Source organism: Odocoileus virginianus, chromosome 3, assembly GCF_023699985.2.
Source record: "Odocoileus virginianus isolate 20LAN1187 ecotype Illinois chromosome 3, Ovbor_1.2, whole genome shotgun sequence".
NCBI lineage: Eukaryota > Metazoa > Chordata > Mammalia > Artiodactyla > Cervidae > Odocoileus > Odocoileus virginianus.
The window spans coordinates 4,478,646-4,504,078 of record NC_069676.1 but is presented as its reverse complement, the minus strand read 5'-3'; the positions used below and the strand labels follow the sequence as shown (position 1 = coordinate 4,504,078).

General features: G+C 59.1%; 3 protein-coding genes across 19 annotated transcripts in view; all 3 read left to right on the top strand.

The window, feature by feature from the left end:
• Positions 1 to 5,257, top strand: part of MAST3 (microtubule associated serine/threonine kinase 3) — a 41,257-nt gene extending 36,000 nt beyond the window's left edge. For all 14 annotated transcript variants that reach the window (XM_070461835.1, XM_070461847.1, XM_070461848.1 and 11 more), the window contains 5 exons: positions 339 to 565; positions 792 to 914; positions 1,686 to 1,822; positions 1,981 to 2,162; positions 3,188 to 5,257. In XM_070461835.1, the coding sequence (XP_070317936.1) occupies positions 339 to 565; positions 792 to 914; positions 1,686 to 1,822; positions 1,981 to 2,162; positions 3,188 to 3,720 (1,202 nt within the window). In that variant the 3' untranslated portion in view covers positions 3,721 to 5,257. The remainder of the gene's footprint in view (positions 1 to 338; positions 566 to 791; positions 915 to 1,685; positions 1,823 to 1,980; positions 2,163 to 3,187) is intronic.
• A 1,060-nt stretch (positions 5,258 to 6,317) lies between these two features.
• Positions 6,318 to 18,955, top strand: PIK3R2 (phosphoinositide-3-kinase regulatory subunit 2). Of its 2 annotated transcripts, XM_070461868.1 has the most exons (17): positions 6,318 to 6,485; positions 8,275 to 9,017; positions 10,676 to 10,831; positions 11,738 to 11,830; positions 12,151 to 12,192; positions 12,300 to 12,431; positions 12,517 to 12,730; positions 13,215 to 13,300; positions 13,450 to 13,558; positions 13,639 to 13,737; positions 13,881 to 14,061; positions 14,165 to 14,290; positions 15,552 to 15,694; positions 15,916 to 16,092; positions 17,049 to 17,120; positions 17,293 to 17,463; positions 17,792 to 18,955. In XM_070461868.1, exons 2-17 carry the CDS (start codon positions 8,696 to 8,698, stop codon positions 17,997 to 17,999), a joined length of 2,331 nt encoding a protein of 776 aa, XP_070317969.1. In that variant the 5' UTR covers positions 6,318 to 6,485; positions 8,275 to 8,695; the 3' UTR covers positions 18,000 to 18,955. The 2 variants fall into 2 exon arrangements, with proteins under 2 accessions (XP_070317969.1, XP_070317980.1); XM_070461879.1 differs by lacking the exon at positions 10,676 to 10,831 and having other exon boundaries at positions 6,323 to 6,485.
• A 1,961-nt stretch (positions 18,956 to 20,916) lies between these two features.
• Positions 20,917 to 24,816, top strand: IFI30 (IFI30 lysosomal thiol reductase). 3 transcript variants are annotated; one of them, XM_020884460.2, is made up of 8 exons: positions 20,917 to 20,989; positions 21,116 to 21,222; positions 22,591 to 22,773; positions 22,864 to 22,938; positions 23,183 to 23,275; positions 24,098 to 24,250; positions 24,377 to 24,430; positions 24,520 to 24,816. In XM_020884460.2, the coding sequence occupies exons 1-8, from the start codon at positions 20,977 to 20,979 to the stop codon at positions 24,580 to 24,582; spliced, it is 741 nt and encodes a 246-aa protein (XP_020740119.2). In that variant the 5' UTR covers positions 20,917 to 20,976; the 3' UTR covers positions 24,583 to 24,816. The 3 variants fall into 3 exon arrangements, with proteins under 3 accessions (XP_020740119.2, XP_020740118.2, XP_070317993.1); XM_020884459.2 differs by lacking the exons at positions 20,917 to 20,989; positions 21,116 to 21,222 and adding an exon at positions 21,430 to 21,587; XM_070461892.1 differs by lacking the exons at positions 20,917 to 20,989; positions 21,116 to 21,222 and adding an exon at positions 21,698 to 22,347.
• The last annotated feature ends 617 nt before the right edge of the window (positions 24,817 to 25,433 follow it).

The following is a 25,433-nucleotide window of genomic DNA, read 5'->3' as shown; positions in this document are numbered from 1 at the left end:
GAGGGGAAGCAGCAGGGGAGGGGCTGGCATTCTTGGCAGTGGGCACTGCACGTGCCAAGACTCGAAGGGGAGGGAGAAGGTGTCTGGGGGCACTGCAGCAGCAGCAGAGCTGCCAGAGTGATCAGTATGGGAATCCCCTGATGGTCCAGTGATTAAGACTCTCTGCTCCACTAGAGGGGGCATGGTTCCACCCTTGGTTAGGGAACTAAGATCCTACAGGCCGCGTGGTGTGATCAAAAAACAGAAACATTAAGCGATCAGTGTGGAGGGGGAGGGGAAAGTGCCTTGTGAGGGGCCCCCCAAGGCAGTGACCCCCTCCCTGAACCTTGTCCCTGCAGATGATGGCAGCGGTGGCCCCCTCATGAGCCCCCTGTCCCCACGCTCACTGTCCTCTAACCCATCGTCCCGCGACTCCTCTCCAAGCCGAGACCCTTCCCCCGTGTGTGGCAGCCTGCGGCCGCCCATCGTCATCCACAGCTCAGGCAAGAAGTACGGCTTCAACCTGCGGGCGATCCGTGTCTACATGGGTGACAGTGACGTCTACACCGTGCACCACGTGGTGTGGGTGAGTTGGCCCTGGGATGGGCAGGAACAGCCGGGCCTGGTTGGAGTCCGCGCTGCCCTGGTGCGGGGGGCTTCCCTTGCGGAGCTGCGTTTGTTAGTCTGGGAAAGCGGGGAAACCAGGCAGCGTGGAAGCATCAGCTTGCTGGGGGCCCAAGGCTGACTCAGCTGGGCTGGGGTCTCTTGTCTGTGGGGCCTGGACCACTGACCCCCCGCTACCCCCACCCCAGAGTGTGGAGGAAGGAAGCCCCGCCCAGGAGGCGGGCCTTCGAGCCGGGGACCTGATCACCCACATCAACGGGGAGTCCGTCCTGGGATTGGTGCACATGGATGTCGTGGAGCTGTTGCTGAAGGTGCAGCCCTTCCCCCCACCACTCCCACCCCCCGCCCCCCGCCCCGGCCTCCCCATGGGACTCCAAGCCCCCACCCCTGGTCCATCCTCAGAGCACCCTGATCTCCCCGCCCTGATCCTGTAACCTCCGTCCCCTCCCCTTTGTCTCAGCTGCAGATTCTGTGTGGTTCTCCCCCTCCAACCACAGTATTTCACTTGGGCCCTGTGTTCCTCCTCCCCTCTGCTTCCTTCTCTTTTTCTTTCTTCTTTTTTATTTTTTTTGGCCAAGTGGCATGCGGGATCTTAGTTCCCTGAACAGGGATCACACCCGCACCCCCTGCAGTGGCATTGCAAGTCCTAATCACTGGACAGCCAGGAGAGTCCCAGCTTCCTTCTTTAGCCCCCTTATATCACCCCTCTTAGCCACTCCTCCAGGAAGCCCCCTGGGGCCCCACTCCTGACCTTCCCTCTGGCCCACCTTGACCCTGGGGGGGGTGGTATCTGTGCCATCTTTGCCTCTGGCCTCCTCAAGGGCTGAGGCCCAGAGGAGGGAAGGTGGGCACAGGTGAGGAGGCAGGCCGCTGATTGGATAGCTCCTGGGACCAGTGGGTGAGTCGGTGGCTCATTGGATGGATGGACAGATGGCACACATCCATCTTTGGCCCAGTGAGTGGGGAGGTCATTAGTTGAAAAATGGGTGGTTAGGATCCAGGGCTTTTGATGGACGAGTAGGTGGGTGGAGGGCTCACTGGCTAGGAGGCACACTGGCGACCCTTCGCCATCGTTCCTGCAGAGTGGCAACAAGATCGCCCTTCGGACCACAGCGCTGGAGAACACGTCCATCAAGGTGGGCCCCGCCCGGAAGAACGTGACCAAGGGCCGCATGGCGCGCAGGAGCAAGCGGAGTCGCCGGCGGGAGACTCAGGACCGGTGAGTGGTGGGCCGGCCCCCGCAGGGGCTGATGCGGGAGGCAGGACCGGTGAGCAGGGGGCCGGCCCCCACGGGGGCTGATGCGGGATGCACCATGTGCTTGGGCAGTCCTGGGCACAGGGATGGGACTTGTGAAGAATCTGGTTTCTAACCCCTAGGCGGAAATCGCTCTTCAAGAAGATCTCAAAACAGTCCTCCGTGCTGCACACCAGCCGCAGCTTCTCCTCCGGTCTCCACCAGTCCCTGTCGTCCAGTGAAAGCCTCCCAGGCTCCCCCACCCACAGCCTGTCCCCCAGCCCCACCACACCCTGCCGCAGCCCGGCTCCCGATGCCCCAGCAGGTGGGTGCACACCCCAGGACCACCCTGGGAAGAAGGGCCACACAGGGCTGCAGTGGTTGGCCCAGGGAGGGGGGTGAACAGAGTTGGAAGGATGGAGTGACATGATGAATGACAGCCTCAAAGGCAGCCTGGAGTGGGCAGGGCAGGTGTAAGGGCAGGGAAGGGTGTGTCCAGCAGAAGGGAACATCATAAGCAAAGGAGATCTAGACAAGAGGGATGTGAAAGCTAGAGGGAGGCTAGGGAGAGGGGATTGGGGGATGGATCAAGCCAAAGAGCTGGGCTTAAATGGGGCGGGGGGGGGGGGGGGGCGGGCAATAGGGAGCCACAGAGAGTGAGCCAGAGAGGATATGGAAGGATAGTTCTAGAGCAGGAAAGGATGGTGACTTCGTTCAACCCTGAGGTTCCCCAGTCTGTGAGAGACAGCCGGAGATGGACACCCCTATTTTCCACTGGGTTAACATCAGTCTAGAGGGAGAGAGAGGCTGGGGCAATCCACAGAGAAGGAAGGCATCCTAGAGGAGAGCCACAGAGCTGCTCTCCCAGGAAGCCCGCCCTGCCTTCTGAGGAACCCACTGCTATCTCTCCCTCTAGCCTACCCTGACCTCAAGGGGCTGGGGGTATCTGGGCCATCTTTGCCCTCCTTAGACCAGACATCCTCTGAGGCTGAGGCCTAGGGGTGGAGAGTGGGTACAGGCAGAGGCAGGGCCCTTATTGGATAACTTCCTGAACCAGTGGGTAGATGGCTCATGGGATGGACGGATGGACAATGGACAGGTACCTTTGGCCAAATGATTTGGTGGAACATTTAGATAAGAAGTGGGTGAAAAGGTGCTAGGGCTTTGATGAATGAATAGGAGTTTACCAGATCTAAGCCAAAGGCAGAACCTGTGCAAACAAAGGGAAGACCAGGCCTGATAGGTGACCACATGCCTGGAAGTGATGTGGGCTTTGCAGTCAGTCCCAGGGCCCCACCTCAAGGCTGGGACATTGAGACTGGTGGCCTGACTCTCCCCTGTCACCCACAGACACAGCGTCTCCACCCAGCATATCCCCAAGCTCCAGCAGCCCTGCATCTCCAGCTGCCGCTGGCCACACCCGCCCCAGCTCCCTGCACGGCCTGGCCGCCAAGCTCGGGCCACCTCGCCCCAAAGCCGGCCGCCGCAAGTCCACCAGCAGCATCCCGCCCTCCCCGCTGGCCTGCCCACCTGTGCCCGCGCCCCCACCCCGCTCACCCTCACCCCTGCCAGGGCACCCACCCGTGCCTGCCCGATCCCCAAGGCTGCGCCGAGGCCAGTCAGCTGACAAGCTGGGTACAGGTGAGCGACTGGACGGGGATCTGGGGCGCCGCAGCCGCGGGCCGGACTCTGAGCTGGTGATCATGCGACGGCTGCATCTGTCTGAGCGCCGAGACTCCTTCAAGAAGCAAGAGGCCGTGCAGGAGGTGAGCTTTGATGAGCCACTGGAAGAAGCCACTGGGCCACCCACCTTGGTGCCGCAGATTGCCGTGGAGGGCGCTGAGGCTGTGTCAGGAGCCTTTGGACCCTCTGGGAAAGACTAATCTACCTGGCCTCCCCCTGGCCTGGCAGTCAATGCGTTTTCCGTGGAATGTGTTTTCCATAACTGACACCCGGATGGAGAGTGAGCCACCAGCCTTTGACACCTGAAAGAAGAGAAGCCACCGCAGATCTTGGCGGAAGGCGGAGACAGTGCCTCCTTCGTGTTTTGGAGCTGGTCGATCAGGGGCCCGTAGGGGCAGGAATGGGAGACCAGGGTGGCATTGTAAATAGCAGCAAATCCCTGCAACTAATTTATTACTTTTTATAAGCGATAGTCAGACTGAGTCGCCACCCTTAAGGCGGCTGCCCGGGTCTTGCCCCAGGCACCTGGGACCCATTTGTAAACCCTGCCCACCTGGGCTGAGAAGGAAGCACTTTGGACAAGTCAACACGTGTTCGTGTTTTATGGTTTTCTGTTCTTTTAAAGTTTTGTATGTGTGTGTTACTCGATCCCATCCCTGACTCAAGACCCATACATTTGAAGGGATGCAGCCTAGCTTATCAGTCCAGGCCCAGTTTGGATGACTTGGAGAGTCTGTAAACAATTCCCCTCCACCACAAAACAAAGTAATTCTGGTGATGGACTGGATTCTGCAGGCTACTTCCCACCATCATGGCCTCCATCTCTCGGCCAGCCTTGCTAGAGTCTGCCTCCAGTCCTATAGGCTTAGGGGTTGTGGGAACTAGGGCTTCGATGTATGAGTAGAAGTTCACTAAACATAGACAGAGGAGTCATCCACCTCACAGGCAGACACTGTGCCCCAGGAGGCAGAGGCCTCAAAGGGCACTGCCAGTAGGGGAAGAATGTCCACCCTGGACACAAGGTTTTTTTGTATTTGATGCCTACCAGGGTGAGAACTTGACCATGATGTGTCTGAAACACCCCCTGGGAAGTGCCCTCGATATGTCAGAGCCTTGTTGGGATGGAATCTGAATAAGAAAATCCAACTGGGGGCAGTGAGGCCCCAGTTGAAATCTTGGCTTCACTGGCTCTGGGAAAATGGCTTCCCCACTCTGTGCCTCAGTCTCCTTGTGTTTACAAAACTAATACTAATGACTATTTATTAAGCACCTACTGTATGCCAAGCGCTTTTACTTGTGGCTTCTCCCTCAGTCAGCCTTGAGAAGGCTGGAGGTAGTGTTGTCCTCCCCATAACTAAGGCCTGGCAAGGGGTGGAGACATGCCCCACGCTTTCCTGGTAAGAGTCATGCAGCCAGCCCCTGTCCTGGGCATTGTCAAGGGAGCTGTGGAGAATCTGTTGTCAGATACAGCAGACTCCAGCTCCAACCCTCTCCCCTGAAATGCTGTGTGACCCACCGGGCATCTCAGAGCCTCCGTTTTCATTGGGAGATGGCTAACATGACGGCTGTGTCCCACATGACAAGGGCACTTTGCAGGCTCTGGAGCCCACTCTGCGTTCCTTCCGGAGACACCCACACAGCACTGCCTGGTGGTGGAGCTAGATCAAGGCTGTGCATGACTTTTGCTCCCGCCTTCCATCCTGGAGCTGACAGTGAATAAAAGCTCACATTTACAAAGAGGAGGTCCGATGTCTGGATTTCTGAGGGGCCGAGAAAAGGGTAAGGGAAGAGTGGGGTGGGGGTGGGATGAAAATAGACCCTTGACTCAAAGTCGCCCGAAGTGGGTTTTGAAGGCTGCTGGGAGTTGACCATTGAGATCCTTCTTGATGCCTTCTCTGATCCAGAGCTCCTGCTACCCTCTCCCGATTGAGTACCTATCATGGGCTCTGTCCCTAAAAGCTTCATACAGACACCGTCTGGGCCTTGAAGCTGTGATAATAAAACAAACCATCTCTGTGACCTTTTTATACTGGTCTTCGCTTGGGCTGTGCCCTAAAACTTCCTGCATCGCGTCGGAACCCAGCCTGAGCACGTCCGAGTTACTTCTAAAGTATTCGGAAAGGTCGGAAAGCTTTGGCCACGCCCCTTGTTTCCGAGTGTTTTCGGCTATTTCCGGAAGCAGTCGTACGCCTGTGAGCCCGCATTCCGATAGTTCTCCCCGCCCGCGAGTTAGTTCAGTGGTTTCTAGACGCTGTGGGCTACCATGGAAACCCCGGCTTTGAAGCCTGATCCCTTCTCGGCCCTCAGCTTGTTTCCTAAAAAGCTCAGCTTTCTGTGGCGAGCCCCTTCCCGCTAAGTGCCACCTTCAGTTCCTTGAGCTCAGGGCCACCTCACTTGCTCTCGGGAGCCGTCCCTGCCTCGGCAGTTTTCGGAAGTTGGGTAGTCGCCTAGGGATCTAAGTTCTCAGGGCCTCATTTGGGGCCAAGCACACTTGGCTCTTCCCAGTAAGTTTCCGAAGTTTCGGGGCCCAGCCTGTTTTGCGGGTCCGGCTGGAGAGCGTTCGGCCTTTTCCGGAATCTCGGGCATCTCTGTACAGCCGAGCTTAGCCGAGTCCAGCCTCCGAATGACTCATCTGACCCGAATGTGCTCGGCTGTTTCCGGAAATGATCGGCTGTCTCGGGGCACGTTCCCCCAACGTTAACCTCCAGTCCCGCGGGAGTACGTTCGGCTCTTCCCGGAAGCACTCGGGCGTCCTCTGGCCAACCCTCGGCTCCAGTTCACCCGCCCGACCCGAATGCACTCGGCCGTTTCCGCCGGGGGGCGGGCCCGACCATTCGGAACCGCGGCGGCAGCAGCGGAGGCGGGGATCCCGCGGCTGCGGCGACGGCGGCCGCGGTGAAGCCACGGGTCTGGCTCGGTTCGGCGTGACGGTGGTCGCGGCGGCAGCGGTGGCGGCCACGACCAGGTAAGTGCGAGCTGTCCGCGTGGCAGGCCAGGTTGGGGGTGCGCTCAGATGCGGGGCGCCCAGGCAGAGTGTGGGGCCGCGGTGGAAGCCGGAACGCGAGCAGGGCTGCATCGGGCCCCGCGGGAACTGGGGGCCGCAGGGAGCGGGAGGCCTCGGGCTCGACCTGGCTCTGGTGCAGCCTGCCCTGGAAGATGTGGGTGGAACAGCGAACTGTAGGCAGAAATAAGGGGTTGGAGCCGCGGCCCTGAATTGAGGGAGGCCCTGCCGGGAGTGGGGCGTCGAGCAGTAAAGAGGGGGCGCCCAGGCATTGTGTAGGGCATAGTGGGGTGGTGGGGTGCAAGACGGTGGAGGGTAGACTGCGCTTCCGGCCCCCGAGCTGGGCTTCGGGGTCCACACAGGCCCGAGTGCGCGTCTGCACACGCGTGAGCGCGCAGGCCCTGCGTCCCCCGCCAAGCCCCCAGCCAGGCCTGGCCCCTCCACCCCGCCTCTTGGATTCGGGGAGCGCTGGTTCCCAGGCGCGCACACCGGGGCGTGTGCAAACGTGTGCACGGCGGGGCGCGGAGGCGGGCAGGCAAGCGGATTCTGGTGGTTTTCTGGACGTCCCTGTCGCTGGGCCTCAGTTTCCCCACCTGTAGAATGGGGGCCCAGGGGCCAGGAGCAGATAAGTTGGGGCGTCCTGTAATGTGGAGCTTGTGCCCAGTACTTGGACACCTCTTGCGGTTCCCCGTGGTCGACGGATAAAGCCTGACCCCCTACCTGGCACCCAAGGCCCTGCATGGCCTGTGGCTTTCTTAAGGCCGCCCTGAACTCTTGACAAGCATTTCTTGCTGTCAAGCCTTTGCCTGTATTAGTCCTTCTGACCAGTGCTCCTCCTGTCCTCTGTGAGGACCTGCCTTTTGGAAAAGCTCCGTCCCCCCACCCCACCCCACCCCCAGTCTCTCAGGAAGATCCAACCTGCAGGGCCATGAGTGAGAATGTGACTGTGCTGGGCTGTGTCTCGCGAGATTGGTGATCCTTGGGGGTGATCATTGCCCCCTGCATAGAGCAGCCACCCCCTTGGCAGCTGCAGTGCCCTCCTTCCTTCTGCCCTTTCCCAGCTCCATGTCTGTTCTGGGGCTAAGGTCCTCTTGGCCTCCCACCAACCCTCTTCTGTTTTAAGTACCTACTGTGGGCCTGAAGCTGAGACCTGTCAGGAACGCCCCTGCCTCTTTCTCCCCCCGCAGAGATCAGAGATCCGTTTGCTTGGACTCACAAATTATGACTTCTGCTTGGACTTCATTCCCTATCCCTTTTGACCCCTACTGCCTCTTACTGTGCTCAGCCATCCCAGCCCCTGCTCAGGGCTCCACAGCACACTGAGCATCATCACCCATTACGCCCTGAGCATTCAGGGTTTAACTGGCCATTTGGGATGGATGCATCCTGGGCCTTGTGAAACTGGGCAGCTCTGAGCTTTTCAGTCCTGGCTTCCTGGCCCAATGAATGGTCCAACAAAGACCTGCCTACTCTGAGCCTTAGTTTCCCCATCTCTTAACAGGGGCGAAGAAGAGCTTGTTTACTGAACTTGCAGTATGCCCAGGGCAGATTCTTGGGAGCTCTGCCCCCAACAACCCCAAGGGAGGGCTATTCACCCATTTTACAGCTGGGGAAACGGAAGCCCAGAGAGGTGCAGGGACTGACCCAAGGGTACCCAGTTAGTCAGGGGATTCCAACCTGGGATTTGGGTTCAGCTCTGAGTTGAGGGTGGCAGGAGTTCAAACCGACTCATGCCCCACCCCTCTCCCCCTAGGTTGGTGTCCCGAGCCGAGCATGGTGACAGCCTGTGCCCTCGGCCCCCTCGCCTGGCGCAGCTGGAAGAGCCGCCAGCCTCGGGAGCCGATGGCCCCCCACGTGAGGGAGTGAGCAACCTGGCCCCGCCCTACGGATTGAGGGGGGACGCAGCAGCTGAGTGACCTGAGATCAGGCTGCCGACCCCCTCCCACCAGTTGACGAATGGTGGAACAAGCAACGAGGGACCCTTGTTAGGGTCTTGAAATAATGGTGGGAAGCAAAGCGTGAGCATCCCGTGGTCACCTGTAACTTCTTGGCGGAAATCGAAGCCTGAGTCCCCAAGCCCGCCCCGTGGACCCTCCCGGCCCCCCACCCCGGGCTGATGGGGCCACTGGGGCCCCAAGCAGCCACCTGACCATCCAGACCCCACCCTGCCAGCCATGGCTGGCCCTGAGGGCTTCCAATACCGTGCGTTGTACCCTTTCCGCCGGGAGCGGCCGGAGGACCTGGAGCTGCTTCCGGGTGATGTGCTGGTGGTGAGCAGGGCCGCCCTGCAGGCGCTGGGCGTGGCCGAGGGCAACGAGCGCTGCCCGCAGAGCGTCGGCTGGATGCCTGGCCTCAACGAGCGTACCCGGCAACGCGGCGACTTCCCTGGCACCTACGTGGAGTTCCTGGGGCCTGTGGCCCTGGCCCGGCCTGGCCCTCGCCCACGAGGCCCCCGCCCACTGCCCGCCAGGCCCCGAGATGGGCCCCCTGAGCCAGGTGAGCAGCAGATTGGGCCCCAGGCAGGGACGAGGGAAAGCGGGAGTGCCCTCAGACCCTCAGTTTCCTCTTCCTTCCCATGAGGTGCATCTCCCCGGAGAGGAGGAATAAGGCTATCTGATTGGTTGGCAGGTATCAATCACATTGCGAGGGAGGGCTGGGTGCAGTTCGTGGCTGGGCACCCAGAAGCAGAGCAGGGCTTCTGGTTCAAGAGGTGTGAAGAAGGTGATTAAGTGATGACAGATGCGAAGAGAAAGAAGCCTCTCGGAGAGTAGGGGGAGAAGGCAGCAGGCATAGCAAAGACAAAGGCCCTGAGGGAATGTCACAGCAGGTTCAGGGAACCAGCCCTGACAAGTGGAGCAGAGTGAGGAAGGGGCCGGGTTGGATTTCTTGGGGTTGATTTTGAAGACAATAGGGAGTGTCTAGTAAGATTCAGAGGCTCAATGTAACTTCATTTTGTGGTTTGCAGATGGAATCCCTTGAGAAACCCCCCCCCCCAACTTTGTTGTAACCCTGGTTTTCTGATTTCCAGAACGATGGGAGCCAAAAAGCCCAAAGGTGGGCTACTCAGTCGAGGCCACATAGCGCAGTGGCATGTGAGGATGAGCCATCCCTTTCAGAGACCCTCGGCCACCCCTTACTCCAAAGAGCATGCTGGGAGTGGAGAACTAGGGCACTGAACACACGTTGTGACTGCACGCCGGGCTGTATGCTGGGCAGGGAAACTGAGGCACAAGTTGTAGGAAGGAGGCTGATGAGTGCTAAGCACCCAGCATGGTCTGCTTTGACACTCGGTGGCCCAGCGTGGCCCCGTGTACACATGGGGAGAACAAGGTGCCAGGGAGTCGGTCAAACCACTCACTCAGGGAGTCGCCCAGTGAAGGCCAAAGCCTTGAGAGGCACCGCGGCCCCACCCGGTGGCCCGGCCGGGTCTGTGCCCAAGGGACTCTGATGCCCAAAGAGGGTCAGCCCAGAGCCCCCACAGCGTGGTGTGGGATGGCGGGGTGCCGAGGTGGCATGCTGCAGGCTTGGGCTTTGCAGCATCTGGTGTCTCCAGGGCCTGTGCCTGCGTCCCGCCTCAGCCTGGAGGAGCAGGAGGCGGCCCCATCCGGGCTCCCCGCCAGAGTCTGCCTCTCCCCCTGGTAACAGCCGCCTCCCTCCTCTGCTTGGCCTGGGTCCAGCCACCACACACATCCCCACTCCCAGGCGGCCACCCAGCTCCGCCCTCCCAATCTCCCAGGGCCACGTGACATGGGCTAGGACCAGCCCTCTCCAGGCCTCAGTCTCCTCATCTGGAAATGGGGGGTATTGGTCCTTTTGTTCAAGCCCAGACCCTCCGAGGACCACTAGGCACCACGCTGCAGCTGCCTGCCTTCCCTCCACACAGCTCCGCACGGGGAGCCGTGTGCCGAGCCTTGGTGTCACTGGGGCTCCCACCGGCCTGTGCATCTAGGGGAGGTTGCTCTTTTCCCGAACCTCGGCTTCTCATCTGTAAAATGGGGGGTGACGCCTATTCTAATGGGATCTCCCTCCCTGCGTTGCAGACAGGCAAATTTCAGAGTGGAGTTTCGGAACTGTGGCCCCCTTACCAGCTGGATGTCACCCACCTCCCCTTGTTTGCTCTTTTTTTTTTTTTTTTTTTTTCATTTTTGACACAGCTGGGCCTTTCTGCAGCTCAAGCACCACCTGGCCCATCACTCAGGGAGGCCCCACAGGCCCTGGCTTGCCCCTGCTGTGTGCCAGGGCGTCCCCGCCAAGGGCCAAAGCTGCATCAAATGGTGGCTGTGCCGGCAGAGAGCGCCTGAACACAAAAGGTTGGGTGGGGCGAGACGTGGGGCCAGGAGGGGGCTGGGACAGGGAAAGGGGTGACCATTTTTAAAAGGGGGGACATTGTTTTTTTTTTTTTTTTTTAAACAAAATGACTTAGAAAAAGGAGAAATTTTCTTGGGATGAGATGTCCTGACCCCCATGAGATATTTTCCTTGTATTCTTTTCAACTGCTTTGTTGTTCCTGCTAAGAAAGGAGGGATGATGCCATTGACCAGTTGCTCAGTTGCAGGATCTGAGGCACAGAGAGGGTAGGTCCTGTGCCGGAGGTTGCCCAGCAGGCAATGGCGGAGTCCTAACCCTGCTGCATGAGTTCCTGTGGCTGCTGGAATGAACTACCACACACCAGTGGTAGTTCAAACAACGGGAGCATGTTCTCTCGTGGTTCTAGAGACCAGAAGTCTAAGACCAAGGTGTGGGCAGGACTGTGCTCTCTCCAGAGACCTTAAGGGAGCAGCTTTCCTTGCTTCTTCCAGCTTTTAGGGGTTCCAGGCATACCTTGGTTTATTGCTACATCACCCCAATCTCTGCCTCTCTCTTCAGATGGCCTTCTCTTATAAAGACACCAGTCCTTGGGTTTAGGACCCTTAATCCAAGATGGTCTCATTGTGAAATCCTTATCTTAATTATACCTGAGAGATTAGGAAGTGGACATCCCATTTGGTTGACACTGGTCAACCCACTCCACCTCATGTCTAAAGTTGTGTGAACTGATATTTTAACCCAGAACATTGTTTCCCACCAACTCAGCCCTCCCAGCTCCACCACCTGGGCCTTCTGTCTCCCCCAGGGTGCTGATCCAGATGCCAGGCCCTTGGGCTGAGATGCAGCAGGCAAAGATGGGGCTGGGGTCCTTCTAGGGACCCTGCCAACACTGTGTCCCCTCCTGCCAGGCCTTACACTCCCTGACCTACCCGAGCAGTTCTCCCCCCCTGATGTGGCTCCCCCTATCCTGGTGAAGCTGGTGGAGGCCATTGAACGGACAGGTGAGCCTTGACCTGGCTGCAGCCCCTGGATTCTGCTTGCTCACCTCTGGGGATGGGCAACTCCTCCTCTTCCCTGGGCTCAGGTTGCATGGAGAGGCTGAGTCTGGATGCTCTGGGTCTCCATGTTGAGTTGGGGAAGGAGTAACTCCCTAGGGAATGTGGACCCCTTCATAGCATGTGCCATGCCCCTGCTACCATTTCCCTCCTTACCTCTGGGAGGTTGAGTAGCCACCCCAGACCCCACTTGGGGTGGGGGCAGCATTTAAGAGCTGGCCTTGGCACCTAGGGTGGCCCTGACCTACCCCATCCCTTCCCCCCAGGGCTGGACAGCTACAGGCCTGAGCCACCCGCCGTGCGCACAGGTGAGGGCAAGCTTCAGTGGGTGAGAGTGGGAAAGGAGCCTGCCCTGGCCGGATGCGTCCCCTCTCTGCGCCCGCCTTGGACCGAGGTATTCCCCTTGCACCTGCAGACTGGTCCCTGAGTGATGTGGAGCAGTGGGATGCAGCAGCCCTGTCAGATGGTGTGAAAGGCTTCCTGCTGGCGCTGCCGGCGCCCCTCGTGACACCCGAGGCCGCGGCCGAGGCACACCGAGCCCTGCGGGGTAAATCTGGCGGGAAGCCCAGGAAGGCATTGGGGCAGGCTGGCGCAGGCCCTGGCTCACCCTCCCCCTGGCCATCTGTCCGCAGAGGCTGCGGGGCCCGTGGGGCCGGCGCTGGAGCCCCCGACGCTGCCACTGCACCATGCGCTCACGCTGCGCTTCCTGCTCCAGCACCTGGGCCGGGTGGCCCGGCGCGCCCCAGCCCCGGGCCCCGCGGTCCGTGCCCTGGGCGCCACCTTCGGGCCGCTGCTGCTGCGCGCGCCGCCGCCGCCCTCTCCGCCGCCAGGGGGCGCGCCCGACGGGTGAGAGGCCGCTGCTGGGGGGCGGGGCTGAGCCGGAGCAGAAAGGGGTGGGGCTCTAGAGGAAGGTGTGGCTGGAGACGTAGCCAGGGTGGGGTCTAGAAAGGAGAGCGGAGTGTGGATGAGGGCCCCATGGGGAAGAGGCCAGAGCTGTCGTGATGGGCGGGCTAGGAAAGATAACGGGGGGTGAGACTTGAGCTCCAAGAAGACTCCATCAGGGCTTGGGACAAGGCGAAGGGGCTTGGACCAGAGAGCAGGCAAGTGGATTGTGTCTGTACCTCCTCTCTGCGTCCCCACCCCACGTGCTGGACTCCTGGTGTTAGTTGTATGAGCACTTGCCCATCCCTTGCTGCATATACAGAAACAGTGGTGGGTCTCCCACGCCTGCCCGCAGCATCTACTCTTCTCCCACTCGCGTGCTTTCACACGTACCCCCTGCCAGGTGTGCAAGCGCACACCAGCACTCACCACACTCCCCTTCCCCCAGGACCGAGCCCACCCCCGACTTTCCTGCGCTGCTGGTGGAGAAGCTGCTTCAGGAACATCTGGAGGAGCAGGAGGTGGCCCCTCCAGGTGACCCCCACCCCCTTGGATTAGCTCTTATTGTTGGGGATGAGAATGCCGACTCGGGGCCCTGCCAGTATCAGCAGGCTCAGTTGCCAGGGGAGCTCACCCTGGTATACAGTTGGTGCTCAATGCGTATTTGTTTTCTTGTCCCCCAGCACTGCCACCAAAACCCCCCAAGACAAAGCCAGCCCCCACAGGCCTGGCCAATGGGGGCAGCCCGCCCTCCCTGCAGGATGCCGAGTGGTACTGGGGTGACATCTCCAGGTAGGACTGCTGGGCAGGGCCACAGAAGCCGAGGGGCAGGGTCTCCCAATGGGCCTCCCCCATCCTGGCTGTCTCCACAGGGAGGAGGTAAACGAAAAACTCCGGGACACACCTGATGGCACCTTCCTGGTTCGAGATGCCTCCAGCAAGATCCAGGGAGAGTACACGCTGACCCTCAGGTGGGGGCCTGTGGCTTCAGGGAGACCAGGGCTGAGGGGTGGGAGGGAGGACACTCAGGTCAGAGGACTGGGGGTCGCACAGGCAGTGGGACACGTGTTGGATCTGCTGCTGGGCACTGACGCCCTCTCTTACCCACCCCTAGGAAAGGCGGAAACAATAAGCTGATCAAGGTCTTCCACCGAGACGGGCACTATGGCTTCTCAGAGCCGCTCACCTTCTGCTCCGTCGTGGACCTCATCACCCACTACCGCCACGAGTCCCTGGCCCAGTACAACGCCAAGCTGGACACACGGCTTCTCTACCCAGTGTCCAAGTATCAACAGGTCGGGGGCTGGGGTGGGCGCTGGGGGTGGGGGTTGGTGGTGCCCGGCTGGCACTGGGCCTCAGTTTCCCAGGTAGCTTGCCTGATGGCCCCGGGTGTTCCAGGACCAGATCGTCAAGGAGGACAGCGTGGAGGCGGTGGGTGCCCAGCTCAAGGTCTACCACCAGCAGTACCAGGACAAGAGCCGCGAGTACGACCAACTCTACGAAGAGTATACGCGCACCTCCCAGGTACCACGGGCAAACACACCCCAGGGAGGCCTAGGCACGGAGGGCAGTGCTCAGGTCACAGGGCCAGACGTCCACTTCTAGGTCACAGAGCAGGCTCTTAGCACCAGGCACTGCCCTGAAAACAGAGAAATGAACACGGTGGTGGTTTAGTTGCTAAGTCATGTCCGACTCTTGTGATCCCATGGACTGTATAGCCTGCCAGGCTCCTCTGTCCATGGGATTCTCCAGGCAAGAATACTGGAGTGGGTTGCCATTTCCTTTCCAGAAGATCTTCCTGACCCAGGAATTGAATCTGTGACTCCTGCATTGCAGACAGATTCTTTACCAACTGAGCTATGAGGGAAGCCCAGAAATCAATATATGTGATTCTAAAAAAACAAACAAAAACACAGATGAGGAGGTACCACGCAGCCTCGCGAGTGGCTCAGCCACGGGAGAAGTCTTGGTTGAGTCTCTGGGTCAGTCTCCCCACCTGGAAACTGGAACCATGAGTTTAGTTCCTTTCCTTCTCCATCCCCTTCAACCTGGATGTTATCAAAATGGTGGTAACCACCTCACCAAGAGTTGCCTAAGACAGAGGGTCAGGAGGTCATGGAAAAGAGCAGTATCTTTTAAAGACCAGCAAGTGGGGAAAGGTTTTATCACTCCAGAACTATGTTAAACTTCTTTTGTAAGTTGAAATGCGACTGATTCAGATTGAACATCCCATCTCCATCAGGGAGTTTCTCTGTCTCCCCTGTGGTCTCTGAGCAATCTCTCTTGTCTCCTTTCTAGAGATGGGTCACCTGAGGTTCTGAGTGGACAGGACAACTGTCTGGGATCAGTTAGGAGCATCATGACCTTGGAAATGGCTTAGGCCTCCGGAGCCTCAGTTTCCCCATTAACAATTCTGACTTTACATAGGCTGTTGGGAGGTTTGATGAGAGGATGCATGAAAGGGGCTTGGTGCAGCATCTACCCTGAGAAGGAGCCCCACAAATTGTAGCAACCAGATTTATCATTAATTCTCAGCAGTGCTCATGCACCCCGTTGTTTTGTAAGATGCCCAAAGGAAAATCTAAAAGAAGAGTGGGTTGGGGTATGTGGGCTTTGAAGGCTGAATAGGAGTTCGTTTGGTGCAGCTGGAGCTGGAGGAACAGTGCACCTGGTGGAGGGAGCAGCTTGAGCAATGTCTCCATATCAGAGTTGGGATCTGCCTTTACCTCTCATGAGGGACTTGCCGGGAGTCCCAGGAGGTGCTCAGACTTACCCCCTCTTCCAGGAACTGCAGATGAAGCGCACAGCCATCGAAGCCTTCAATGAGACCATCAAGATCTTTGAAGAGCAGGGCCAGACGCAGGAGAAGTGCAGCAAGGAATATCTGGAGCGCTTCCGACGTGAGGGCAATGAGAAAGAAATGCAGAGGTGAGTCCAGTTCCTCTTCTCTGCCCTACCGCACCCTGATCCAACACAGCACAAGTGGGGAAAGAAAGGAAACAGAGTGGGCAGCCTGGGTTCCGGGTGGGGAGAGAGGGTCACTGTGAAGGATGGATAGGAGTTTGCCAGAAAGCGAACTCAGGGGAGCAGCCTGCCCGAGGCCTCGAGGCTGGAGCCAGTCTGAGGCCTCCGAGCCACTTCTCCCTCAGGATCCTGCTGAACTCCGAGCGGCTCAAGTCCCGCATTGCCGAGATCCACGAGAGCCGCACAAAGCTGGAGCAGGAGCTGCGGGCACAGGCCTCCGACAACCGGGAGATCGACAAGCGCATGAACAGCCTCAAGCCGGACCTCATGCAGCTGCGCAAGATCCGAGACCAGTACCTGGTGTGAGTGCCCGGCTCTGCGCTTGCCTGTGGGCCCCCCCTCCCCGCCCTGTTAATGCAGGCGCGTCTGGAGCCGTGACCTTTGCATGTGTCTCACTCCACTTTCTCCTCCAGGTAGTCCCATCTATCTCCCTACCCCCTCATCTGTCCACCAGCCCCCTTCCCTCTTGACCCAGCCCCTCCTGGCCCGCTCAGAAGGGCTCTTGGACTTCCCTGGTGATTCAGTGGTTAAGACTCTGTGCCTCCATGGCAGGGGGCACGGGTTTGATCCCTGGTCGAGGAACTAAGCCTGGTGCTGCCAAAAAAAGGGCTCCCTGAACAGCAGCTTCATTCAGCCTCAGCTGTGGGACGGGAGCACTGCTGTTACACGGCTGAGTCACTGGGAGCCCCCGCCAGGATCCACTCCATGAATGCCAACTCCGTGACCCGGCATGCAGTGCCCAACCTGAGCCCAAGGTCCCGCTTCTGCCTGCTGACCTATGGAGGCTTCCCCTTCCCACCTGGGCCTCTGACGCTTACGTGCACCTTGTGTGTGCTGAGCACCGTGCATGCATGAGCTCACTTGGTCCTCTGAAATACCGTCCGTTCCCTTTTGCAGGTGGGGGAAACAGGTTCAGAACAGACAGCTGCCGTGTGCAAAGGCACACTAGTGTGCAGCCCTCTGGACTGAGCCTGCGATGCTGATAACACCTTGTACCTGGCACAGTCTGGGGTCTCAAAAAGTGTGAACAGAAACATACAGGAGAGCCTGGGCAGTCCACCAGAGTTGAAGCTGTCCTTGCCTGGGCCGAGGCTGACCCCTTGTGGCATCCGGGGGTACTGCACCCAGAACCTCCTCGGGTCAGCCCTTGCCTCCAGCCTGGCTGCCCAGGACCACGGAGCGCTTGCCTTTCCTATGCTGCAGCGGCTGTTCCCCTCCCAGCCAAGCAGCAGGAGCCCACCTTTCCGCTTCCCTCCAGGTGGCTCACTCAGAAAGGTGCCCGGCAGAAGAAAATCAACGAATGGCTGGGGATCAAGAACGAGACTGAGGAGTGAGTGACCGCTTCGGGCGGGGGGTGGAGGGGTGTTCTTAGGGGAGGGGCCGTTTTGTGTGGGTTTTGCAGGGTGAATAGGAGTTCACCAGAGAGGGAGCGTTGTCCAGGTGACGGAGGCCTTGGAGGGTGGTGAGTAAGTGACCAGGGCTCCTCCCTGCCTCCCCCACAGCCAGTACTCACTGATGGAGGATGAGGATGACCTCCCCCACCACGAGGAACGCACGTGGTATGTAGGCAAGATCAACCGCACCCAAGCTGAGGAAATGCTGAGTGGCAAGCGGGACGGTACCTTCCTCATCCGCGAGAGCAGCCAGCGGGGTTGCTACGCCTGTTCTGTAGTGTGAGTGCCTGGCCAGGGAACCGAGAATGGCTGAGTGTTGGGAGGGGGATCTACCCATTCCTTCTGAGGGCTCTCATTGAGCACCACCTGTATGTTCCGCCTTGGGAGACAGCCAGGGAGAAGCCCTGGGTTCTCGGGGACAGGGGAGGAAGCTGGGGCCGGATCAAAGCAGGAGATGGCAAGGCCGGGGCCAGGTCGGCAGCCAGCACCCAGGAGGTGGGGAAGTAGGGGCCCCAGGCAGGGTCCCCTGAGAGGAGCCTGGGGCGAAGTCGGGAAAGCCTGCGAGGGCGGGAGCCCTTCTGACCCAGCCTGTGGCCCGGCCCCGCAGGGTGGACGGCGATACGAAGCACTGCGTCATCTACCGCACGGCCACGGGCTTCGGCTTCGCGGAGCCCTACAACCTGTACGGGTCCCTGAAGGAGCTGGTGCTGCACTACCAGCACGCCTCCCTGGTGCAGCACAACGACGCGCTGACCGTCACGCTCGCCCATCCCGTGCGCGCCCCCGGCCCTGGGCCGCCGCCCGCGGCGCGCTGAGCGCGGAGCCACGCCCCAGCGCCCGGCCGGAGGCTGGGCTGCCACCGCGTCCGAGTCTGTCTGATCCGCCTCTCTCCTTTGTGAATCTCTCCAGGTGTATCTGTTTCTTTCTCTCTGCAGTGCTGTCTCTGTCTTCCTCTGGGTCTGCCTCTCTCTCCATCTTTCTGTCCCCCCTGTCACTCTGTCTCTTTCTAGCTCTTTCTGTCCGTCCTCGCTCTCTCTCTCCCTCCCCGTCTCTGTGTATCTGTGTTGGGGGTCCCGCCTCCCCACCTCCACACGCCCTGCCCCACAATCACTGCCCTCCAACGGCTCTGGCACCCACAGCCTTGTGCCCTGACCCCCGCAGGCCTCCGGGGGTCCCCAGAGCCCCAGCTGGCTGCACCTGCCGTGTTTACAGAGGCCCCTGGGCTGCGAGGCCCCCGCCAGGTGCCCCGATTTTTAAGCCATAGACCTGGGGTCAGGGCAGGAAGGAACTTCGCTTGGCCACTTCCAAGAACCTCAGCCGTGACGTCTGGGGCCAGGCGGGACCTGCCCCATAGACCCCAACTTCCCCTTCAAACCCTGAAGTGAAACCCGGCCCCGGGTTGTCCCCACCATGGGGCTGCTGCCAAGAAGTACCCCTGAAAAAGAAAGTAATTAAAAATAAACTCACAGGCTGACCCCAGGCCTCCCAGGAACTGAGGCCACCAGCACCTCTGGGGCAGCCAGCACATAACGCTGCCCACAGCACCCTAGTCAACGCAGACTCAAGGCTTCTCCCATCATGTTGGGCTCTGATTTTATTTTTCCTTAAGTATACCTAAAGCCCTCTTTTCTCTCCTGTTTTGAGACGAGAGCCCTGATTTTCTATGCCACCCACGGACCCCACCCCCCTTTTCCTGCCTGTCTGGCTACGCTGGCAGGCGGGTTTTGTATGGTACGTTGATACTGATACGGATATAAAACATTGAACTCGATGGATGCTTCTGTTTTCAGTGACAGGCTTCTTTAGCTCTGGGCTGCCAAATAAAGGCTGCCAACCCCTGCCTCCTCCCCCACCTCCCTCCCCATCGCAGTCTAGATTGCTCACGTCCAGAGAAATTTAGAGACCTGCCTGATGTCACCCAGCAGAGAGGCTCAGAGCCCAACCTCTGCTGCGGGGACCCCAGACCATAGCTCCCAGTTTTGATGTTGACTTCCGACGCTCAGCCACCATCCCTGGCCCCAGAAAATCGCCACTCCTCTAATGTGCAGCTTCCTCACAGCCAGGCAGAAAAGACTGTCATACCCCCTCCCATGCCACCCAGAGGGGTCTCCCGTGTCCTGGATCCCCCGTGTCAGCCCCTCTGCTGTTCTTCCACTGACCCCCTCTCTCCACACCTGCCCGGTGAAGCCTGCCGTGGCTCTAGAGACACGGAGCTGGGTCCTCATGGTGTCACTGACCAGGACTCTTATTCACCATTCCCTGCCGCCCTCCCCAGGGTCCCTGTCTCTCAACCCTCCCCTCACACACCCCCAGGGCTGGAACCTCCTCTCCTCCCCAGTCCACCACACCTGTCAGGACCCAAGCGGCTAAGACAGCCCCCAGGGGATGAAGGAGGCGCTATCTGGTCCATCTCCCCTGGGCGCTTAGAGGGACAGGGGTTCCCTTCCTTGGCCTCAAAGCTGCGGCCCTCCCCAAGCACTGACCCCACCTGAGTGACTGACCCTCTAAATAACTCCAGCCCAGACTCTGCCCCCACTGAGGTCTTCACCCACGGTGCGAGTGGAAGCAGGGTAAAGCTCACCTTCTCAGTCCCGTGAGCCCCGCCGAGTGGAGCCTGAGCACAGAAGAGAACGTCCCACATAGCCTCTAGCTGGTCTCCACACTCAACTGTGTCTCCTTGGGAACACCACCTCCCGTCTCCAGTCCCATTTTCTCTTACCAAGTAGGGCCAACAGACTCTACTGCTGCCGCCACTGGGCATCTCAGGATTTCATGGTCAAATGGGTGAGGTTACCTTTAGGAATTCCTCCAAATACGGCTGGTGCTTAATACCCACCGGAAAAATTGTAGCAATTATATTTATTGCTATTTTTTCAGCCCAGTACAGGACGGAGTACAGACTAAGTTCCCCAAAGCCGCGTGGCTTAGCCTTGCAGAGGTTTCACAAAGGAAAGGGGTTCTGTGAAGGGTTCAAAAGAATGAGGGGGGATCGTCCAGCTATGGGGACTTCAGGGGAATCCCAGCTCCGGAACCTGCTGCTATTTGAATGTGGCCATGTGGACTGGGGTTTCCCCAGAACTGGAGGGGGACATGGGCTGTAGAGCTGGGGCTGGGCTGATTTCCAGGTAAGAGTGGGGAGCGTTCCCTCCCGTGGGGCCCAAATCTTTGCCTTGCGAAGTCTGAATGTGTCAGTTACTTCCCCAACACTCCCACCCTCCAAGCCTTTATCTGGGTTATTCTCTCTGCCCGCTCTAGCTGTCCTGCGAACACCTTCCACCCTGCCCCCAGCCTGGGGCAATGCTCCCTCTGTTCTGAGCCATTCATAATAGCTTTAGTCCCTAAACCTCACTTCTACTTTATAGAAGAAGAAGTTGGGGCTTCATCACCTGAGGTGTCCAGCACACCTGGAGCAAACCTGGGTCTGCCTGATTCCCCTGGATTTGGGTTCTACAGGGCTAGTCCCGCATCCCATGTATATTGTACAGGTTTCAAATAATGACTGCTCCAACCCAGGCTTCTCTTCTACCAAAGGAGCTGGCAGAGGGCAGGGGTGCACCCCTCCTCAAGCCCGGGAGAGCAGCAAGAAGGAACACCAGCTTTCTCTTCCCGCCCCCCAGCCAGGGATGGGGGTGCCCCTCCCTGCACTGGCTTCTGCTTTCTGGCCCTGCTGTGGTCAAGCCTGAGTCAGCTCCACGGGACGCTGTCAGGGTTGGGGAGCCTGAGAAGGGAAAGGGTGAAGCTTGGGAATGAGAGGGGCCTGGCTGCCCACGGCGGGGCAAAGGGTCACCTCCCATGGGAACACAGGGTAGGGAGGTCGGAGCGCCGGGTCCAGCGGGTGGGGGCGGGGCGGGACTGCTCTAACGGCCCTCAGAGGGCTCCGTGGGCGCATAGAGACCTCCTATCTCTCGATCTCTCTGTTTCTGTCTCTAAGCCCCGACCTCACCTCTGCTCAAAGTGCTCAGCCTCAGCTTCACAGGACTGGGCCGGGCTGATTGCGGGGAAGGGCTGGGGGAGACGGAAGGGCAGCGCGTTGTTCAGGTGACTGGGGGCCCAACACCTGGCGGGGGGGGGGGGGGGGCGGGGGGATGGGGCTGGGGTGGGGCTGGGATGGGAAGAAAGGCCCAGAGAGAAAAGTAGAGACACCTAGAGGCACCAGCCCGGGCCCCCGAGGGGCGTGGGCACCGGGAGGCGGGTCCCGCCTGGGGGCCGGGCCACCGCCGAGTTAAAGGCGGCTTCTTCCCGGGGCCACTGCTCCCCGCCGTCGCGCCTTCGCCGCCGCTGTGATGGCCTCGTCGCCTCTCCTGCTGCTGCCGCTCCTGCTGCTGCTGCTGCCGCCGGAGGTCCCCGCCGCAACGCGGTGGTCCTCGCTGGAAGCACTCCCCGAGGGGGCGGCCCCCTGCCAGGTAGCGTCTGCGGCGCAGCGGGCGGGCCAGCGGGGACCCGCGCCCCGGGCGGGGGCCGGCCGCTCCTCTCCTCCCACCGCCCTCCACTTCGACGGGGACCACCGGGGTCCGGAAAGGATGCTACCCGGGGGCAGGGGGTGGCGACCCCCTCCCCAACCCCACCCTTCAATCCTGCATTTTGGCCATACTTTCTTTTCCCTTTCGCTTTCCTATCTGAAGTCCGAGTCCCTCAGCTGTCCCCCACCCCATCCTCCCGCAACCCCCTCCTCCCCCCACGATGCACTGAGCACCAACTGTGTACATCTGGAGCGAGAATCAGAGTCTCCTCTTTTAGGCCAGGGGAAGGAAGCCCAGACCAGCTGAGCTGCCGGCCGCTGGCCACGGGCACTCATCGAGGGTGCGTTTCGTTCCGGGAAGAGCGCGCGTTTTTCTGGTCCGGAGTAAGCAGATGCCCCGGAGGCTAAACCACTTGCTCACAGACTCGAGCGCCCGCCACCCCTCAGCTGGAGACGGAAGTCAGCACCTATTAGGCGCCGCCTCCGCGGTAGCCTTGGGAGGAGTTCAAGGGACTGGTGGATAGGAAGAGTAAATAAGGAGTCAGTGCGGGGTGCGGCCTTGCTCAGCCCGAGGCCGCGGCTCGAGGGGATGAAGGGGCCACAGAGGAGCACGCGGGGGTGATGCGCACCGCCGGAAGGCAGGGCTGGCCGCGGAGACCCAGATGGGTGAAGGCCAGGAATTCTTCCACCCTGTCGCCCCCTGGGTGAGAAGTTTCACTTCTGGAGGAAAGCAAACCTTGTGCCTCCATTAACTGCCTACTGTTTGCAAATCTGTGTCACATCAATCTTGCAATCTGATCTTTAGGAAGATTTAGGCTTTGGGTGAAGCCTCAGCATCAGACTCCCACCTGACAAGGAGGGGAAGGAGTGTGAGATGGAGCACCTGCTGTCTGCAGCTTCCTTCCTGCGAGAGTTTAACTTGACTCACACCCCTTCCTCCTGTGCAGGTCGGTGAGCTGTGCCTGCAGGCATCGCCCCAGAAGCCTAAAGTTCCCCTGGTCAACGTGAGCCTCTACTATGAGGCGCTGTGCCCTGGCTGCCGGATGTTCCTGATGCGAGAGCTCTTCCCGACGTGGCTGATGGTGTGGGAAATCCTCAACATCACCTTGGTGCCCTATGGGAACGCTCAGGTGCCTGGGGACCGGGGAAACGGAGTTACGTGGCCACGGGAAGGAGGTCTGGGGGAGGGGGCAGCCAACACTCACCTCGTTGCTTTTCAGGAAAGAAACGTCAGTGGCAAGTGGGAGTTCTCATGCCAGCATGGTGAGCGGGAGTGCAAGCTTAACAAAGTGGAGGTGAGCAGCTCCCCTCTCTCCCAGTTCCCAAGGGAGGGGCACAGAGGCTGGGGCCACTGCCCTGATAGATCGTGACTCAGAAGGGATTGCAAACAGCTCTGCGCCTTGCCTGTGAGCCTCCTTTTAATCATGTCTTTGTTCTCCACTTGATTGGTGGACACCTCGTGGTTATTCCTGGGGTGGTCGTTGGGGTGGAGGGTGCTCTGAGCCACTCACATCCTTGCCTGCCTGCCCCCACCCCCAGGCCTGCCTGCTGGACCAGCTGGAGCCGAAAACAGCCTTCCTGACCATTGTCTGCCTAGAGGAAATGACTGACATGGAGCAAAATCTGAAGCCAGTGAGTAACACCCCTCATTCAGCCTGGGTTGGGGGCCCTTGGCCTCCCTGCATCCAGACAGACCCAGGCTCGAGTCCTGGCCCTGGCTGCCACTCTCTGTGCAGTCCCAGGAATACAGTGTCCTTTCTCAAAGATTCAGTCTCTGAATGGAGAGAACCAAGATCTTCTGTGGGCCTGCCTGGTAAATCAGGGAGGGCTTCCTGGACGAGGTGCCTCTGAGCTGGGCTTGGTTGAACAGGAATATTCAGGGACACAGACAGTGATCCTTCTCTGGGGTATGGAGAGGATACACCTGGCCCATCTCCCTCCCTGGAGGATTATGAAAAATAACTCTCCAAAAGGTGACTCATCTGCCCTGATTGTTTATTTATTCATCAAGCATCTGGGCCACCCAAGAGACCTGAAGCCTCCCTGAGACACCTCCAAGCCCTGCAGAGTCATAGTGTGGCTGGGGGGTGTGCAAAGGAGGAGGGAACACTCAGGAGACTCAGAGGAAGGAGGAGGAAAAGTGTTCCCGGCAGAGGGAACAGCAAGTACGGATGCTCTGGGGAAAATAAGACCCTGCAGAGCTGGAGCTGCAGGTCTGGTCTTATGGGAGACAGCCTGAGCAGAAGCAGCCCAAGTCCCTGCCCCGGGGGCCTCCACTCAGACATGTATTAAGCACTTGCTGCATCCCTGGAAACCAGACTGTCTCCTGTTGTCAGTGAGGAAGCAGAAACTGGGCTTGGGGGAGTGGGGGTTGCTAGAAGGGTGACTGTTGGGGAGATAACAGGGAGGAAGCTGAGGCAATGCCCCTGCTGACCAGCTCCCACTTGCTGTCAGTGCCTGCAGATCTATGCGCCAAAGGTGTCCCCGGATTCCATCATGGAGTGTGCTCTAGGGGACCGTGGCACGCAGCTCTTGCACAAATATGCTCAGCTCACGGATGCTTTGCGGCCACCCCACACATACGTGCCCTGGGTCGTCGTCAATGGGGTAAGAACTCCTGGGGCCCCCAGGCAGGAACCAGGCTGATGGGCGTGTACATTGATCTGGGAGGCGGGCGGCAAGGGCCAGAATGGGGGCCAGTGGAACTGTTAACCCCGTGTCTTGCTTGTTCAGGAACACATGAAAGAAGATGAGCATCTCCTACCCCTTGTCTGCCGCTTGTACCAGGTAAGCTAGGCAGGGAATGGAGGGATCTGGCTGGCAGGGGTAGGGTAGGGTCTCCTTTCAGGACCCTAACTCACGGCCACCTTCTCCAGGGCCAGAAGCCAGATGTCTGCCAACCCACAGCTCACCTGTCCAAGCAAGTCCACTTCAAGTGACTGACAGCCGGTGTCCTGGGAGGGATCTGGTGCAAGAAGAACGAAATCACACCTGTCCTTGTTTTTTGATCCCTGACTCAGCAAAGCCACTACTTCTACCTATTCTCAAAATTCTGCCCCAGGATCAAGAATCTTGCCTAAAAAAAAAAAAAAAAAAAGAATCTTGCCTCACTGTGAATGGTGCTACATCAAAACTCACTTAATAAACACTTCTGGATTTTGTGATTCAGCAAATCTCCTTTTTTCAGATCTGCGCAATGCTGGGACCCCTGAGAACCTCCCTGTCCCGGGGATGAGGAGCCAGACAGATAACCCTAGTCCCATGGGGGCAGGGATGGGCCAGAGAGGGAGGCACTAGAGGAGCCCAGAGGAGAAGTGAAGGTTCTTCATAGGAAGGAGGGACATTAGGGCTGGGGTTTTGAAGGGTGACTAGGAGTTCATTAGGCAGAAACTATATCTGTTACATCAACACACATCCCTAGCTACTCTTTTTCGCCGCCCCACACTAGGTGTTATGGGTTAAGCCAGAAGGTGGTAACTGGAGTCATGCAAGGCCGCAGGTGGGGCAGTGAGCTTGTCTGGGGAATTTGAAAGAATATGTTCACTGGGGAGAAGTCATGGAGCTCCAGGGAAGGGGAACAAGTGTGAAAAGACCCAGACAGCAACAAGATCTGGAGTTAGAGTCCCAGGCTGAGGCATCTAAGAACAACAGGGCATGTTATAGGAAAAGTTTCAAAGAAGGGGAAAAAGTCATGGCTCTCATGCTGGTGTAAAATGAATACATGTTAAAGATTTTATTTATTTCATGATTTATGAGGGGCAACTGGTCAGATATTCAAAGAACAAACAGG

Coding starts and splice junctions, on each gene's coding strand:
- IFI30 (XM_020884460.2), top strand. Junction 22,939..23,182: donor GCAAGCTTAACAAAGTGGAG/GTGAGCAGCTCC, acceptor CCCCACCCCCAG/GCCTGCCTGCTGGACCAGCT. Junction 23,276..24,097: donor TGGAGCAAAATCTGAAGCCA/GTGAGTAACACC, acceptor ACTTGCTGTCAG/TGCCTGCAGATCTATGCGCC.
- PIK3R2 (XM_070461868.1), top strand. CDS start 8,696: ATGGCTGGCCCTGAGGGCTTCCAATACCGTGCGTTGTACCCTTTCCGC. Junction 12,432..12,516: donor GGCACACCGAGCCCTGCGGG/GTAAATCTGGCG, acceptor ATCTGTCCGCAG/AGGCTGCGGGGCCCGTGGGG. Junction 13,559..13,638: donor TACTGGGGTGACATCTCCAG/GTAGGACTGCTG, acceptor CTGTCTCCACAG/GGAGGAGGTAAACGAAAAAC.